Source organism: Mustela erminea, chromosome 4 (assembly GCF_009829155.1).
Source record: "Mustela erminea isolate mMusErm1 chromosome 4, mMusErm1.Pri, whole genome shotgun sequence".
Lineage (NCBI taxonomy): Eukaryota > Metazoa > Chordata > Mammalia > Carnivora > Mustelidae > Mustela > Mustela erminea.
The window spans coordinates 89,251,795-89,269,031 of NC_045617.1; the positions used below are offsets into that span (position 1 = coordinate 89,251,795).

The window sequence follows — 17,237 nt, forward strand, 5'->3', positions numbered from 1 at the left end:
ATTGATGTGTTGTATCACATTGACTGATTTGCGGATGCTGAACCAACCTTGCAGCCCTGGAATAAATCCCACTTGGTCGTAGTGAATAATCCTTTTAATGTACTGTTGAATCCTATTGGCTAGTATTTTGGTGAGTATTTTCGCATCTGTGTTCATCAAGGATATTGGTCTATAGCTCTCTTTTTTGATGGGATCCTTGTCTGGTTTTGGGATCAAGGTGATGCTGGCCTCATAAAATGAGTTTGGAAGTTTTCCTTCCATTTCTATTTTTTGGAACAGTTTCAGGAGAATAGGAATTAGTTCTTCTTTAAATGTTTGGTAGAATTCCCCCGGGAAGCCGTCTGGCCCTGGGTTTTTCTTTGTTTGGAGATTTTTAATGACTGTTTCAATCTCCTTACTGGTTATGGGTCTGTTCAGGCTTTCTATTTCTTCCTGGTTCAGTTGTGGTAGTTTATATGTTTCTAGCAATGCATCCATTTCTTCCAGATTGTCAAATTTATTGGCGTAGAGTTGCTCATAGTATGTTCTTATAATAGTTTGTATTTCTTTGGTGTTAGTTGTGATCTCTCTTCTTTCATTCATGATTTTATTTATTTGGGTCCTTTCTCTTTTCTTTTTGATAAGTCGGGCCAGGGGTTTATCAATTTTATTAATTCTTTCAAAGAACCAGCTCCTAGTTTCGTTGATTTGTTCTATTGTCTTTTTGGTTTCTATTTCATTGATTTCTGCTCTGATCTTTATGATTTCTCTTCTCCTGCTGGGCTTAGGGTTTCTTTCTTGTTCTTTCTCCAGCTCCTTTAGGTGTAGGGTTAGGTTGTGTACCTGAGACCTTTCTTGTTTCTTGAGAAAGGCTTGTACCGCTATATAGTTTCCTCTCAGGACTGCCTTTGTTGTGTCCCACAGATTTTGAACCGTTGTATTTTCATTATCATTTGTTTCCATGATTTTTTTCAATTCTTCTTTAATTTCCCGGTTGACCCATTCATTCTTTAGAAGGATGCTGTTTAGTCTCCATGTATTTGGGTTCTTTTCAAACTTCCTTTTGTGGTTGAGTTCTAGCTTTAGAGCATTGTGGTCTGAAAATATGCAGGGAATGATCCCAATCTTTTGATACCGGTTGAGTCCTGATTTAGGACCGAGGATGTGATCTATTCTGGAGAATGTTCCATGTGCACTAGAGAAGAATGTGTATTCTGTTGCTTTGGGATGAAATGTTCTGAATATATCTGTGATGTCCATCTGGTCCAGTGTGTCGTTTAAGGCCTTTATTTCCTTGCTGATCTTTTGCTTGGATGATCTGTCCATTTCAGTGAGGGGAGTGTTAAAGTCCCCTACTATTATTGTATAATTGTTTATGTGTTTCTTTGATTTTGTTATTAATTGGTTTATATAGTTGGCTGCTCCCACGTTGGGGGCATAGATATTTAAAATTGTTAAATCTTCTTGTTGGACAGACCCTTTGAGTATGATATAGTGTCCTTCCTCATCTCTTATTATAGTCTTTGGCTTAAAATCTAATTGATCTGATATAAGGATTGCCACTCCTGCTTTCTTCTGATGTCCATTAGCATGGTAAATTCTTTTCCACCCCCTCACTTTAAATCTGGAGGTGTCTTCGGGCTTAAAATGAGTTTCTTGGAGGCAACATACAGATGGGTTTTGTTTTTTTATCCATTCTGATACCCTGTGTCTTTTGACAGGGGCATTTAGCCCATTAACATTCAGGGTAACTATTGAGAGATATGAATTTAGTGCCATTGTATTGCCTGTAAGGTGACTGTTACTGTATATGGTCTTTGTTCCTTTCTGATCTACCACTTGTAGGCTCTCTCTTTGCTTAGAGGACCCCTTTCAATATTTCCTGTAGAGCTGGTTTGGTGTTTGCAAATTTTTTTCAGTTTTTGTTTGTCCTGGAAGCTTTTAATCTCTCCTTCTATTTTCAATGATAGCCTAGCTGGATATAGTATTCTTGGCTGCATGTTTTTCTCGTTTAGTGCTCTGAAAATATCATGCCAGCTCTTTCTGGCATGCCAGGTCTCTGTGGATAAGTCAGCTGCCAATCTAATATTTTTACCATTGTATGTTACAGACTTCTTTTCCCGGGCTGCTTTCAGGATTTTCTCTTTATCACTGAGACTTGTAAATTTTACTATTAGGTGACGGGGTGTGGGCCTATTCTTATTGATTTTGAGGGGCATTCTCTGAACTTCCTGAATTTTGATGCTCGTTCCCTTTGCCATATTGGGGAAATTCTCCCCAATAATTCTCTCCAGTATACCTTCTGCTCCCCTCTCTCTTCTTCTTCTGGAATCCCAATTATTCTAATGTTGTCTCGTCTTAAGGTGTCACTTATCTCTCGAATTCTCCCCTTGTGGTCCAGTAGCTGTTTGTCCCTCTTTTGCTCAGCTTCTTTATTCTCTGTCATTTGGTCTTCTATATCACTAATTCTTTCTTCTGCCTCATTTATCCTAGCAGTGAGAGCCTCCATTTTTGATTGCACCTCATTAATACCTTTTTTGATTTCAACTTGGTTAGATTTTAGTTCTTTTATTTCTCCAGAAAGGGCTTTTATATCTCTCGAGAGGGTTTCTCTAATATCTTCCATGCCTTTTTCGAGCCCGGCTAGAACCTTGAGAATTGTCATTCTGAACTCTAGATCTGACATATTACCAATGTCTGTATTGATTAGGTCCCTAGCCTTCGGTACTGCCTCTTGTTCTTTTTTTTGTGTTGAATTCTTCCGTCTTGTCATTTTGTCCAGATAAGAGTATATGAAGGAGCAAGGAAAATACTAAAAGGGTGGCAACAACCCCAGGAAAATATGCTTTCAGAAAGTGGTTGTTTTTCTGTTTCCAGAATTGCTGTTCTTCTTCTCTTCGATCTGCCAATGGATTTGCAGGTGTTTGCAATCTTTAGATAAGCTATCTAGTTGATCTCCGGCTAGCTGAAGTAGTCTCAGCCTGCTACTTCTCTGCCATCTTGACTCCTCCCCTATTGATAACCTTTTAAGCAGCAGGTCTAGAGTGAGTCCCACATTGGAATGACAGCTTTTTAATCATAAGTAGTTGATTTACAAGCCCGTTATACTTGGTGGAATATTTGAAGCCACCACCTTGTAGCAGCCAAAAACTTTGAATATTCACTTGTCCATCTCTACCTTCAGACTCATTTCGGTGTAGCTTCCTTCCATATTTCTTAATTGCAGGAATTCTTATCCTGCTCACATACTACTGTTCCCTTTAGTTACATTTTTAACTTTTGAGAGTAGAAGTTCTGAAGTTCTGAAGTTACTCATTGCAGAATTTGTAGTTTATCTTAAGTATGTGGCTGAATAATTTATTATGATGTAAAAGTGGTTTGTGTAAGAGATCGTGGAGAATTGATATCATTTCTTCCTTAAATGTTTGGTAGAATTCCTCAATGAAACCATATGGGCTTGATAGTTTTCTTTTTTGGAAGGTCATTAATTACTGGCTCAGTTTCTTTAATGGATATAGGTTAGTTCTAGTTATCTGTTTCTCCTTCTAGGAGCTTTGGTAGTCTGTGTTTTTCAAGAAATTGTTACATTTCATCTAAGTTATCAAATTTATGGGCATAGAGCTCTTCCTAGTATTCCTTTAGTATTCCTTTAAGTATTCTATTCCTTATTATTCTTTTATTATTCTTTACATACATAAAGTATGTAAAGTATTCCTTTATTATTCTTTATTATTCTTAAATGGACATGGGATCAGGAATAATAATCCTCTTTCTTTTCTGAGTGCATTTTTCTTTGACTGCTCTGAGCATTGTCACATTTTCTTAATGCTAGAGCCTAGCATTCCAGCAGTCTTATGGAAGTTGTGGAGATTTTAGAGAACTTAGACATCCAAATATCAGTAATGCAACAAATAGAACAACAAAGAAGTACTTAGTATGAAACTTGTTGAGGCCCTGTTTTGTTTCCACAAGTGCTTTGAGCATACTGAACCTATTGATACTTGTGAGCAGGTGATAGCACAGTGTTGTGGGAAAGTTTTCAGCTGGGATGTAGGAATGTTGGTCCTATTTACAACTCAGTTGCTGATCTTTGCTGCCTTTAAAAATTCTGGTTTTATGTTGGAGGCCAGTGGTGATAGTTATCCACAAGGAAAACAGTCAGTACTCTGAGAGTTGTACTCATTTCTGCCTAGGTCTTTACTGCTCTCAGACCTCAGTGAACCTTTTTGAGCATTCTCCTGACTGTATTTGATAAAACTGGGCCTAAATGCTTATAATCTAATTGAAGAGCTTACTAAGTAAACACACATAAAACGGTTCAACAACAACCTGGGGTTTGTACTAATGGAGCTTGAGTGGCAGATGTCAAGTACAGGTCATTAGAATGAGACTCATGATTCAGGTCTTCTCGGGTATAAAAGCCTCAAGCCAGTATAAGTGGTCAGCCATATCTGTTGATAAGATTGTAGAAAAACATTCTCTATGTAGACAGCAACATAAATAGGAGAATTAGTTCTTAGTTAACAGAATTAAGCAAGGTTGAGCAATACAAAAGCCCTTTGCAGTTAGGAACTAGAGAGGCTTTGATCTTAAAGTTCTACGGGAACTTAAATCTGAGATCAGGATTGGCATGGACCATGAATCCCAGGACTCATCTCTCTGTTCACTTGCCAGAAGGATCTCCTGCTATACTTTAAATGGGGACAGTGAAATATGACCCTTAAAGTGAGGATAACATATATAAATTGCTTTGATAATTACAGAACTGCTTTTGCTATATTTGTACATCTAACATTTAGTTCTATAAAACATCATCATTGTGTATTAGTAAATGTAATTAGGACTCTAGCTCTAAGTGTACCTTTGATACAGAGGTTCATGAGAATATCAATTCAAAAAGCTTCATTTATAGATTCAATTCATTTTTTATCTTACTTTGTAATGAGATAGGTTCCCAAAGAGAAAGAGTAGATACGAAGTTGAGTGAATATTTAGGACTTTTTTCTAAATGATTTGCATTTGTAGAAATGCTTTTTTGTTTGTTCTCCTATGCAGGTTTACATGTATTATTAAGCAAAAGCGAAGTGGCATACAAATTTCCAGAACTCCTACCTCTAGTAAGTAATTTTAACATTTAAAAGTAAATGCCTATTTATTATGTTTGATGTGCTTGAAATTACTTTAAAACAAACTTTATTAATCAGGGTTCTAGAGAAAAAAACAGAACCAATAGAAGATTGTGCATACGTGCATGTTCACAGGGGTGTGTAAGTATGGAGAGAGAAAAAGACAAAAAATTGATTTATTGTAAGGAATTGGCTTACGCAGATTATGGGGTCTGGCAAGTCTGAAATATGGAGACCCAAGGAAGAGTTCATATTGTAGTCTGAGGTCCAAAGGCATTCTGGAAACCAAATTTCTTCAGCTGTGGTTGGGGGACCTCAGTGTTTCTCTTAAGGCCTTGAACTTAATTGGATGAGGTCCACCTACATTATGGAGGGTAATGTGCTTTACTCAAAGTATGGTGATTTAAATGCTAATCACATCTACAAAATATTTTCACAGCAGCATGTGGACTGGACTTAATCAAAAGCTGGGTACCATGGCGTAGCCAAGTTAACACATAAAATTAACCATCAGGCAAACATACTTACATTTTTAATTTTGACTGCTGTTTTATATAGTTTCCATCACTATCACCCTATCTTCTTTATACAGTTGAGATTTTTATGGATTAAAAAAATTTTTTTTTATATACAGAGTGAACTTAGCCCACCCATGTTGATAGAACACCCTCTTAGATGTCTTGTTTTATGTGCCCAAGTACATGCAGGCATGTGGAGAAGAAATGGGTTCTCTCTAGTAAACCAGGTAAGTGTTTTTTAGTTCATGAAGAGATTTCAGTCCATCTATTCCTTTGGCTTCTGAGAAGGTTGTAATTTTCACTGTACTTAAGTCATGGAAAGTTGAGTATCTATATTAAATTGTTCAAGAGGATAAAAGTAATGTTAAACCAAAAAGTTTCTTAGAACTCTTATTCATACTTTGTCAAGAAACAGTATCAAAAATAGAAATGAACTTAAGTTACTTAATTTTTTTTAATTTGAGATCATTTTTAGAACAGTTTAACAAAACATAATGTAGTAAAAATCCAGATTTCATCTATTTAAATGAAATTGTGCTAAAAGTTGAAAATTCTCTCAGAAACTAATGGTTACCAGAGGGGAAGGGGTTATGGGGATGGGTTAAATGGGTGAAGCAGAGTGAGGGGTGTAAGTTTCCAATTATGGAATGAGTAAGTCATGAAGTTGAAAGGCACAGCATAGGGACTCTTAGTCAGTGGTATTGTGATAGTGTTAAATGGGGACAGATGGCAGCTACACTTGTGAGCACAGCATAACTTAATGGACTTGTCCAATTATTGTGTTGCACACCTGAAACTAATGGAATATTGTGTGTCAGCTGTACTTCAATCAAAAAAAAAGTTATATTACTATAGCTCTGAAATTGAGGTTTTATTTTTAGACCTTATCAAGGCTTGGTATAGAGTTTGGTTTGGTTTTGTTTTCATTCTTCATAGCCATAAACCTTATAGAAAAGTAGTTTTGTTGGGGAAACCAGAAAGTTGGTTGCAAAATGTGGGCTATAGAGTGAATACTGAAATCTGGAAATTTCTAATTAATTAATCTCTGTGAGGATAGTATTAACTGTTGAGAGAACCACACGTGTGTGTGTGTGTGTGTGTACAAGCATGCATGTGCGTGTGCATCTGCGTTCACACTTGGATTAAACCCATGTGCTATTGGGTATTGGGGAGGGAAGGGAGCTGCACAAATAAAAACCTATTTACCCAATATAATCAATTTTTTTTTAGATATATTACTACCATAATGTGAAATGCAGACGTGAAATGTTTGACAAGGATATAATAATGCTTCAGGTAATGAATTAAAAGCATTAAACTTAGAGGTTGTAGGAAATGTTTTTCTTCTTGTCATTTTCACAGAACCCAGTCACTTATGATTACTCCCAAATCTGTAACTTTAGCCTAGCCCTGTCTGCTGAGCTCTAAACTCATATGGCTAACAGCCTGTAGAACATTTCCATCTAGATTTCTTGGACATGTTTCAGATTTAGTATATTCAAACTAACTCCTCTTATTTCCTCCATACCTTCCTCCTGTCTTGGGTTTCCTACCTCAGTATATTGTTTAATAATCTATACAGTCGTATAGTTGAGTCAGAAACCTGAAAGCCATCTTTTTCTTCATTGTCCTCTGGTTAAAGACCCCAGACCCTAAGGCTTATGAAACTTAACTATGTTAAAATTCCCTGAAATTGCCATGCTCTCTTAAGTCTTAAATTCTGCACATCTGTTTCTTTTGCTCCCCAGTTTGCCCACCCCATCCCCTTCCTTTTCTGTTCACCTTGCAGCTTGTCTTCCTGCATGTCTTAGTGTTTAGTGTCACTTTCACCAGAAGGCTTCCCCAACACACAGAAATGTAGCTAAATATCCCATTTGGGAAGGTCCTAGCATGGTGTTCATCCCCACCATAGCATTTACAGCTCTGGATCCGCAGTTGCCAATTTACTTTTTGTCCCTTCCACTAAACTATGGCAACTGTATCTTAGTCCCTTTTTGTCCATTGTGCAGATAGCATAATCACATAGTAGTTGTTCCATATTATTGCTGAATAGATTTAAAAGTGATACGAAAGGTTATGAAATGTAAATTTCAAAAATGATTGGCTCAAAATAAAATTCGAGTTGATTTAATTAAAGAAGAATTAAAACTAATATTTAAAAGCTGTTTCAGGGGCACCTGGATGGCTCAGTGGGTTAAAGCCTCTGCCTTTGGCTTAGGTCATGATCCAGGGTTCGGGGATCAAGCCCTGAATCGGGCTCTCTGCTAGGCAGGGAGACTACTTCCTTCCCTCTCTCTCTGCCTGCCTCTCTGCCTACTTGTGATCTCTGTCTGTCAAATAAATAAATAAATAATCTTTTAAAAAAAAAAAAAAAACCTTTCAGTTAGTATAGTTTTTATCACCAAAAATTAGTTTGAGAGTTCTCCTTAAGAACTTAGTATTAAGTAAATAAGAAGTGCTAGAAGCTTAATTGCAGTAGCACATTTCTCTCAGAGTCCATGCACTACTAGAGAGTGATAAGAGAGCCCAGAGATAAAATTTCAGAATGGAATTTATAGGGTTGCAGTTAAGTCAGAGCATTAAAAGACAAGAGAACATATAGTCCATGTTATTCCAGTGGGTAAGGTTAGGGTGTTTTTGTTTTGTCTATACTTTATTTTGTTTTACCAGCTTAGATTCTTGTCCACACTTGTAGCTTCAACAGGTAGGGAATTGACTGGGGGGGGGGGGGTCATCTTTTATAGGGATTGGTGAATAAGTAAGCTCTTTTCACTTATTCAGCCCAAAATATCTTTCACTAATTGTTTAGTAACCCTTTTAACCTCCCTCTTTTCCTTTATCTCAAACATTTAAAAAAACAAAACAAAACAAAAGACAGGTGTCTCCATGATGGATCCAAATCATTTCCTGATGATAATGCTCAGCCGCTTTGAACTTTACCAGATTTTCAGTACTCCAGACTATGGAAAAAGATTTAGCTCTGAGATTACCCATAAGGTAAGAGCATGTTTTATAAGACCACAATACATTATTTAAAAAATATCTTTCATTCTTTTTGGATGTGTTTGTATTTGTATCTCTGAACTTCCCTTCCACTTGTTACAGGATGTAGTTCAGCAAAACAACACTTTAATAGAAGAGATGTTGTACCTCATTATAATGCTTGTTGGTAAGTTTGGATTGTTTGCAACATTTATCAATTACATTGACTTTTGTGATAAGAAATAGTTCCAAGTTTCTAAGCTGCAGTTCTTTTGTTTGAGCAGTTCTTCAGTTTCAGGGGAAGATTAGAGCATCCATCTCTTTCTCCCTTCCAGTTACTGTAGCACTGAGAGTGAAATGCCTTGGTGCTTTGGAAGAAGAGAGTGAAAATGCTGAAGCAGAATAATCTGAAAGGCTCTTTGTTGAGAAAAAAGTAGGACAGAAGAGTTTATCAAGTAAAAAAGATGTTAAGGAGCTATTTGAGCTATTTACTATTACTTCATATCTTAAGCATGTTTCTTTCTGTGGTTTTGTGTTACAGAACTGTCATCTTGGCTTTTAGATAGGATAAAAATAAGTTAAGAGAGACCTGTGGCTAACAGATGCAGATTTCTTCTCTTATTGCCTGTATTTTCAGTCCTGTCACCGCCATCTTTCCTATTCTATTTCTTTACCTTCTCTACCTCCTCTACTATTTTAGACTCTGTAGTCCGTACAACAGAGCACCCTGGCTTCTGTCAGGGGGTGATACTAACAGAGGTCTCAGAAGGTGAGATCTTATTTGCCACTAGATAGAAGGACAGAGGAAGGCTCTCCCTCCCTGCTACCTGTGGCAGATGGTGTGAAAGCAGTTTCCTAGTCCTCTGGTTACATCTACTGCTCTACCAGTTACTGACTACATCGAGTCCCTTCCTGCCTTCTCATCCCATTCTTTCAAAATAGCATGCAGAGTTTTCTCTGTGCTACCCAAAGCCTGTACTCACCTGTTGTGTCTGAACCTCAGAAGTATGGTTAGGAGCTGCTCTCACCCTAGCTTGTTGCCAAACCAATTATTACTTTCCTAGTGCACAAAGAAAAATACATTATTGTATTGCACCAATTAAAAGTGTATGCTGCTTAAGTATTGTGATTATGTTAAATGTGTGAATATATACTTTTGCACTAACAGGAGAGAGATTTAGTCCTGGAGTTGGACAGGTAAATGCTACAGATGAAATTAAGCGAGAGATTATCCATCAATTAAGCATCAAACCTATGGCCCATAGTGAATTGGTGAAGTCTTTACCTGAAGATGTAAGTACCTACATCTTACAAAAGAAATTATGGAAATGCTTCCTTTCCTGACAGGCTAGTGTGTTTAGATTTACTTTTGTATACCTTTTCCACAGTGGTAAAGACTGCAGTTCTAGGACAACTGTAATTCCCAGTCACTCTTATTAGAAATAATTAGAGGGGCACTTGGATAGTTGTTAGTAGAGCGAGACTCTCTGAGTAGTTGAGACTCTAAGGAGTTGTGGGTTTGAGCCCCACACTAGGTGTAGAGGTTACTTCAATTTTTTTTCTTTCTCTTTTCTTTTTTTTGTATGGGGGAAACAAAAGAATACTAGTGACTGGGAATAGACAGCAGCATAAGAGTAGAATCTTTTACAGTGAATTCTTAGAAGAGGTAAGGATGCTGAATAAAAATAAACCTGAATTCTTAGAAGAGGTAAGGATGCTGAATAAAAGTAAACCTGATCTTGAAAACTGAATTTATTTATCCAGTAGACAGGGTTTATTATTGAGTCCTTACTACAAAGTTGCCATGGGTGGAGATAATGCTTTACAACTTCATATATTGGAGAAGGAAGTGAAAAATATCTATTCATCTGTATTGAGGATACTAAAGTTTTTCGGAACTTTTTCCTTCTGAAGCATCCAGAAACTCTCTTTAGGGAGCCATCTCTTTCATTTTAGTGAATGTAAAGTAATGTTCACATGGGCATTCATGGGCTAATTGTAACTGTTTACCGACCTAGGATCTCAAGTTCCCTGGCCACCTGTTTTTCAGCCACAGGGCTTTTCAGATAGATACCCAACACTTATAGTTAGGAGAGGTCCTTTTTTCCTTGAGGCTTTTCAAAATGCTTCCCCAAATTTGAAACATAGATCAAAACTTTCAACTTTAATGTTCATTCTTCTGGGATTTAAACCTGTATTTGTTGCATAATACTTCCTTTAAACTTTATATTATGAAAAGTTTTAAATATCTATAGAAATAGAAAACATAGTGTAACAAAACCCATCACCAGTTTTAACCAGTCTTGTTTTATCTATACCCAAACCACTAATCCCTGCATGCCCACTGGATTATTTGGTTAAGAATACTTGGTTTAGGGACACTTGGGTGGCTCAGTCGTTAAGTATCTTCCTTTAGCTCAGGTCATGATCCCAGGGTCCTGGGATCGAGCCCTACATTGGGCTCCCTGCTCAGCAGGAAGACTGCTTCTCCCTCTTCCACTACCCCTGCTTGTGTTCCTTCTCTTGCTGTGTCTCTGTCAAATAAATAAATAAAATCTTAAAAAAAACAAAGTTTGCCCACAAATGATACACAGTCTCCACCACCCAACCAAAACCACAAAATGAATTTGCCACAAGGGGGGAGAAATGAACCAAATTTTCTAAGACCCTACGTTTTTTCTTAAAGTACCTTAAAAAAGAAAATTTGTATTTTTTATTATATTTTATATTTTATGTACATATTGCTAGTGCTCGGCCATGTTTAATGATCTTGGATGACCAAACCAGCCTTCAAAGTATCTTCTGACCTGCTTCTGACTTTACTTGTGTGTGACCATGTTCATTATCATTTCAAAGGAGAGAAAAAAGATCTTATTTTTAAAAAAAAAACCAGCAACAAAAAAACCAGTCTTATTCCAAGCATAGCAGTAACTTTTTTGATATGTGCTTAGTTATAATATAAGTAGTTGGTTTATATGAGATGGTTAAAAAGGTCAAAGATGAAGATTTCCTTTTTTTTTTTTCCTTTTTTTGTTTATGAAGTTTCCTGGCCGGGGGTGGGGGATGGTTGGCCTGTTTGATATATGTGTAAAACAGTGCTGTACAACAATAAGCCAAAATTTTATTTTGCTGAGTTGTTCTAACCACTACCCTTCCCCCCCAAAATTAAAAAACCGGAATGCAGGGCTTACCATTTCATCTATAAATGGAACTGTTTATATGTTAAAACAGTGGTTCTCAACCAGGGATAGTTTTGCCCTCCAGGAGACATTTGGCAGTGTCACTGCTCAGGGCAGGGCTGTGTGGTGCCCCTGGCAGCCGGTGAGCAGAGGCCAGGGGTACAGCTAAATATCCCGCAATGCATAGGGCAGACCCCCACAACAACATCAGAATTATCTGATGCAAACATCAGCAGTGCCATGGTTGAGAAACTGGCCTAAAAGGACTTTTAGAAAAGCCTATCTATCCCTATGCCATGATGAAAGAACAATAATTAATAATTTCTTAGTATCACTAAATATCTGGTCAGGATAAAAATTGCTCCTACTTTTTTATACAGGATATGAATCTTGAGTTGTTAGATGAGGAAGCAATTACAGTTTCACTTAGACTTTATTCACTTAGAATAAAGAAGAATATAATTTGGGGGTGGGAGGAGAGGCAGAGGGAGAAGGAGAGAGAGAATCTCAGGCAAGCTCCATGTCCAGCACAGAGCCCAACACAGGGCTCGATCCCAGGACACTGATCATGACCTGAGCCAAAAGTTAAGAATCAGACACTTAAGCGAGCCACCCAGGCACCCCAAGAGGAATATATGCTAAACAGCATTTTAAAGTACATCTGGTACAACACAGTGGCAACTATATTTACCAAACATCTTTGACCAGAGAATTCTTCAATCAGAATTCGTATTAACATCTTTTTATAAATAGTTTATGATTTAGGAAATGCTGTTGTACTAAAAATAGATAAGGAATCAGTGTAACTTTCACAAAATAGTATAAATATCTTACAAAAATTTTGTTTAAATATTACGTGTACTTTGTGTTTTTAGCTTAATTCCTTTTGAAAGCTGTTGCCTTGAGTCCATATGGTAATGACTTGTTTTTAATTATATGAGTCTGAATGAATGTTAGGTGACAAAATAGGTTTCCCTGGTTATATATTAAAAATTATGTTTACTGTGGAATCCTCATCTGTAAAAAATTTGGGAAAAATAGTGTATCTGCTTCATAGGATTGCTGTAAGTGGTTAAGGAGAGAAAAACACCATGTTCAAAGTGCTAGCCGATACTGTTAACATGAAACGCACTTACTTGTTTCTCATACTGTTAGGAGAACAAGGAGACTGGCATGGAGAGCGTAATTGAAGCAGTTGCCCATTTCAAGTGAGTTTATTTCCTGTTTTTTTCCTGTTCCATTTTTTTAATATAAATTAATTTTTCTTAGTGTTTTGGTGGAAGTGAGAATGAAATTGTTCCTTTCAGAGAGTGACAGACATTTTCAGATACTTAGTTCTGAACTAGATTTCTGTCATTTCACTCTTCTGATCTAGCTCTGCACTCAGCAACCTAAACTGGTTTATGAGAATCTTCACTGTGCTCAGAACCAATATTCCTGATAGTTTCAGATAATTGACATTAAACTGGCAGGTGACAAAAGTCAATGCATTGAGTTTTCTTAAAACTGCTTTCTTTGTTTCCATCTGAATGTGTCTCCTAAGTTGCAAAACGCTCTCTCAGTACTGCCTTCACTCTCTGGAGGCCAGGGTGCTGCCCAGTAGGTAAATTAGTCGATCCCTCTGAGGATGATTGAGGCAGTTCCTCACTCCTGCTTTGTCCTTGCTCCCACCCCACCTGTGATGACTGTTTTTGTTCATTATAAAGATACAGTAATGCTTTTAGAGAAAATACAGAAAAATATATATATAAACATTCCCTAACCCTTAAAATTGTACCTACTTTTTCCACCTGATAGAACTTATCAGAGACATCTTTATACATCAAAATTTAGATACTATTATCACTTTTAGTGATGTTCAACTGTGTGGCAGTGTAATAATGTGTATAACATTTCCTGTTGTTAGTTTTTGAATTGTCACTATAATGACCATCACATTCACCTATACAGTTAGGATAAATTCAAAGTGGATGTGTCCAATAGGATGATGCATGTAGAGCTTTGCATTTAGGTTACCAGATTAGCCCACAGAAAATAGTACCAGTTTACGTTCATCAGCAGTAAATGAGAACTCTGCTTTTTTGTTATGTTATCTAAGACTATCTCATAAGTTAGGGTATGACTTTAGTAATAATATTTTAAGGACTTTTTTTTCCATAGAAAACCTGGATTAACAGGACGAGGCATGTATGAACTGAAACCAGAGTGTGCCAAAGAGTTCAATTTGTATTTCTATCACTTTTCAAGGGCAGAGCAGTCCAAGGTAAATGGGAAAATAAAAAGTATACTGGGGAAGAGCTGTGTGTGTTTGTTGATTTGATTTGTTTCTCCTATACAACTTCTACTGTCTTTCAGAGATTAAAAAATGATACATTTTTATTGTAGGAAATTTGAGAAGTATAAAAAGCTATAATGAAGAAAGTAGAGATTACCTAAAAATACCACCACCTAACACCTCCCTCCCACCATGTATACTACATACATATATAAGATCTATATAATTGTATCATAAACCATACATATATAATTATATTTTATTGGCTTTTGAAAAGAAATTGTCAACGTGTATAATAGTTAAGCTATTTTATGCTCATTTCAGAATTGCTACTACCTAACACTGCTTTTCCATAGTACTTTATGGAATTTTCCTCGTGATTCTTGGCTAAATTTTGTCTGTTAGCATTCTACTTTGTTTTTAAGATTTGCTTATTATTAGAGCGGTAGACTGCACACACACATGGGAGTGAGAGGGGAAAGGGTGTGGAAGAGAATCTTAGGCGGAGTCCCCACAGAGCGCAGAGTCTGGCACTTAACTGACTGAGCCATGCAGGCGCCCTCGCAGTCTACTTTAAATACTTCTTCAGGGTGCCTGGGTGGCTCAGTGGGTTAAAGCCTCTGCCTTCTGCACAGGTCATGATCCCAGGGTCCTGAGATCGAGTCCTGCATCGGGCTCTCTGCTCAGCGGGGAGCCTGCTTCCCCCCACCCTGCCGCCCCCGCTTCTCTCTCTGCCTACCTGTGATCTCTTTCAAATAAATAAATAAATCTTTAAAATAAATAAATAAAATACTTTTTCATAAATGGCATTAATTACATTTAAACATGAAGCTTTGTTTAGTTTTAGATGCATGTCATAGAGTTTAAGCCTAAATAATACTAAATAATATTTTGGTGTGATTTGTTTGTGTTTCCCCTGCGTTTTAAAATAAGAAAGAACTCCTTGGGGCTTGGTGGCAGTGAGTAGTGAGGGGAAAAAAAATAACTTAGATGTGTCATTTGGGGGCTGGGGAGAGCACTATAAAACTAAGAGTAAATATCAGAAGATAATATGACAAAGATTAACTTAATGTTTTGGATATTAGGTTGTTGTGTATTACTAATTCCCTGTCCAAATTTCTTTTTTATTAGGCAGAGGAAGCTCAACGAAAATTGAAAAGACAAAACAGGGAAGATACAGGTATTTTTAATCTTTCTAAAAATCTCTTGTCTCTTCTATGTGTTAAATGATGTTTTCTATTGACTATGATCATCCTTGGTGAAGTGGAAGATGTAAATGTATGCTTTCCAAGTGAACATTCACAAGACTCATAAATATGCATATAGAGAAATAGGCTATACTGAGTCATCTCTGGGTTAATGGTTTTATCTCAGATCCTAGGATATTCCTAGGGAAAGTCTTCCTTTGTACTGCTACTATTAATGTAGCTGTTTTTATGCATTTGACCTTGAGAAGGTAAAATACAGCTTTAAGATGTATTAATATTCTTTGAGTGAAGACTATCTAAAGATGGGGTCTTTTTTTTTTAAACATGTTCTAAAAAGAAACCAATAATAACCTTATTTTCAGCACTTCCACCTCCAGTTTTGCCTCCATTCTGCCCTCTATTTGCAAGTCTGGTAAATATTTTGCAATCAGATGTGATGTTGTGCATCATGAGGACAGTCCTCCAGTGGGCTGTAGAACATAATGGATATGCCTGGTCTGAGTCCATGCTGCAAAGGGTAGGTTTAAAAACATTTATTGTTTAAATTTTAGTGCTTTTTTAGTAAAAGCCAAAGTATTCGTCAGTATCTAGATACAGACAACTAAGCACTAAATGTAGTGATGTTTAAATTTGAAATATAGTAATATTATTACTGCTTTTGTGTCTGACATTGAAAATGGTAATCTGGCAGATACTTTTTATACCAGTTGGTTGTGATTACCTTGGTCTTACTGGCTAGTCTTCTTCTCATTGATTGTTAATGATATGTCTCTGTTTATGCAGTACTCTGATATTTGTATAATGTCTTATCTTCAACATTTTTTTAAATTTAATCCCCTCAAAAACCCTGTGGGTTCATCAGTATCTATACTTTACAGTTGAAGAAATTGAAACTCAGACACATATGGTCTGTTGCTAATAAGTGGCATGTCTAGAACCTTGTTTGTATTTTATTTTGTAGCCTTGATGTGAGTCATTCTTCTACTGTTTATTTCATTGAATTCACACAATACCCATTTGGGTAGATACAACTTTTTCCGTTGTATAGATGAGGAAGTCAGATTCACGTAACTTGTCCATGTTACTCAACTAGTTAGTAACATAATAGTAATTAATCAGTTAATAGAATTAGCCTGTTCTGTGCCTTATTCTGTGGTATGTACTTTTACATTCATACAATGTTTGCAATTCTCAAAATTCTAAAGGGAAGCTTTTTTTTTTTTCCATTTTAAAGTTGATGAAATTAGGCTCAGATTCCCTGAAGGCGTGTTACCTTGAAAGCTGTGAAGCCAGGATGTAAATGAAAGCACGCATTCTTCCAGAGTCATCCTCCAAAACTATTTTTCTTTCCATTGTCTTAGCAGGCTCAAGTGTCTCATTGGCTAAGATACATATATACTTACACACCCCTCCCATTTATAAACAGACACTTAAAATGTAAAAACAGAGCTGTGGTCTACTAGAGACCATCATTATGTGAGCAGAGGAGTTGTAGGAAATGATGGAGAAAAAAAGAACAGTTTTTACCTTTTGTGTACATTTGTTTCATGTCCTTCAAGCTAACCTAGTTCATCCAGCTCTCTGACATCCACAGTAGCTTTTTGTGTGGGGAAACATACAGACACCACACCGATATCTCCTTCCAAAATTGGGAAGCAGGATAAGAGCAATAAAAATGCAAATAAGATAAGTGTAATTTTTTATTTTCTTAGAAATCTGGTAAGGAATTTTTTGTGAGATATAGGGAATAACTGTAAACATCTTCAATAATTATGTGGCATTAAATTGAAAGTATGTATCTTTCTGAGACGATTAAGATTTTTAGTCCTTAGAGAAATTTAACTAGAGAGTATTATAGACCATATCATTCCCTGATAGATGCTTTCAGCTCTAATTATTTGGCCACCAATTCTTAGAAGTTTTTTTTTTTTTTAAAGACTGTAGTGTAGGGATGTGTATGAACTTACCCT

The 17,237-nt window shown here is 36.6% G+C and overlaps 1 protein-coding gene across 10 annotated transcripts in view; it reads left to right on the top strand.

Moving 5' to 3' along the window:
- UBR2 (ubiquitin protein ligase E3 component n-recognin 2) overlaps positions 1 to 17,237 on the top strand; it is a 131,776-nt gene that overhangs the window by 80,666 nt on the left and 33,873 nt on the right. For 8 of the 10 annotated variants that reach the window (XM_032339991.1, XM_032339989.1, XM_032339985.1 and 5 more), the window contains 10 exons: positions 5,035 to 5,096; positions 5,740 to 5,850; positions 6,854 to 6,919; positions 8,498 to 8,620; positions 8,729 to 8,792; positions 9,774 to 9,898; positions 12,940 to 12,992; positions 13,945 to 14,047; positions 15,191 to 15,239; positions 15,630 to 15,784. In XM_032339991.1, coding sequence (XP_032195882.1) covers positions 5,035 to 5,096; positions 5,740 to 5,850; positions 6,854 to 6,919; positions 8,498 to 8,620; positions 8,729 to 8,792; positions 9,774 to 9,898; positions 12,940 to 12,992; positions 13,945 to 14,047; positions 15,191 to 15,239; positions 15,630 to 15,784 — 911 coding nt within the window. Of the gene's footprint in view, positions 1 to 5,034; positions 5,097 to 5,739; positions 5,851 to 6,853; positions 6,920 to 8,497; positions 8,621 to 8,728; positions 8,793 to 9,773; positions 9,899 to 12,939; positions 12,993 to 13,944; positions 14,048 to 15,190; positions 15,240 to 15,629; positions 15,785 to 17,237 lie in introns of those variants that run through there. The other 2 variants (XM_032339992.1, XM_032339993.1) reach the window with 2 other exon arrangements.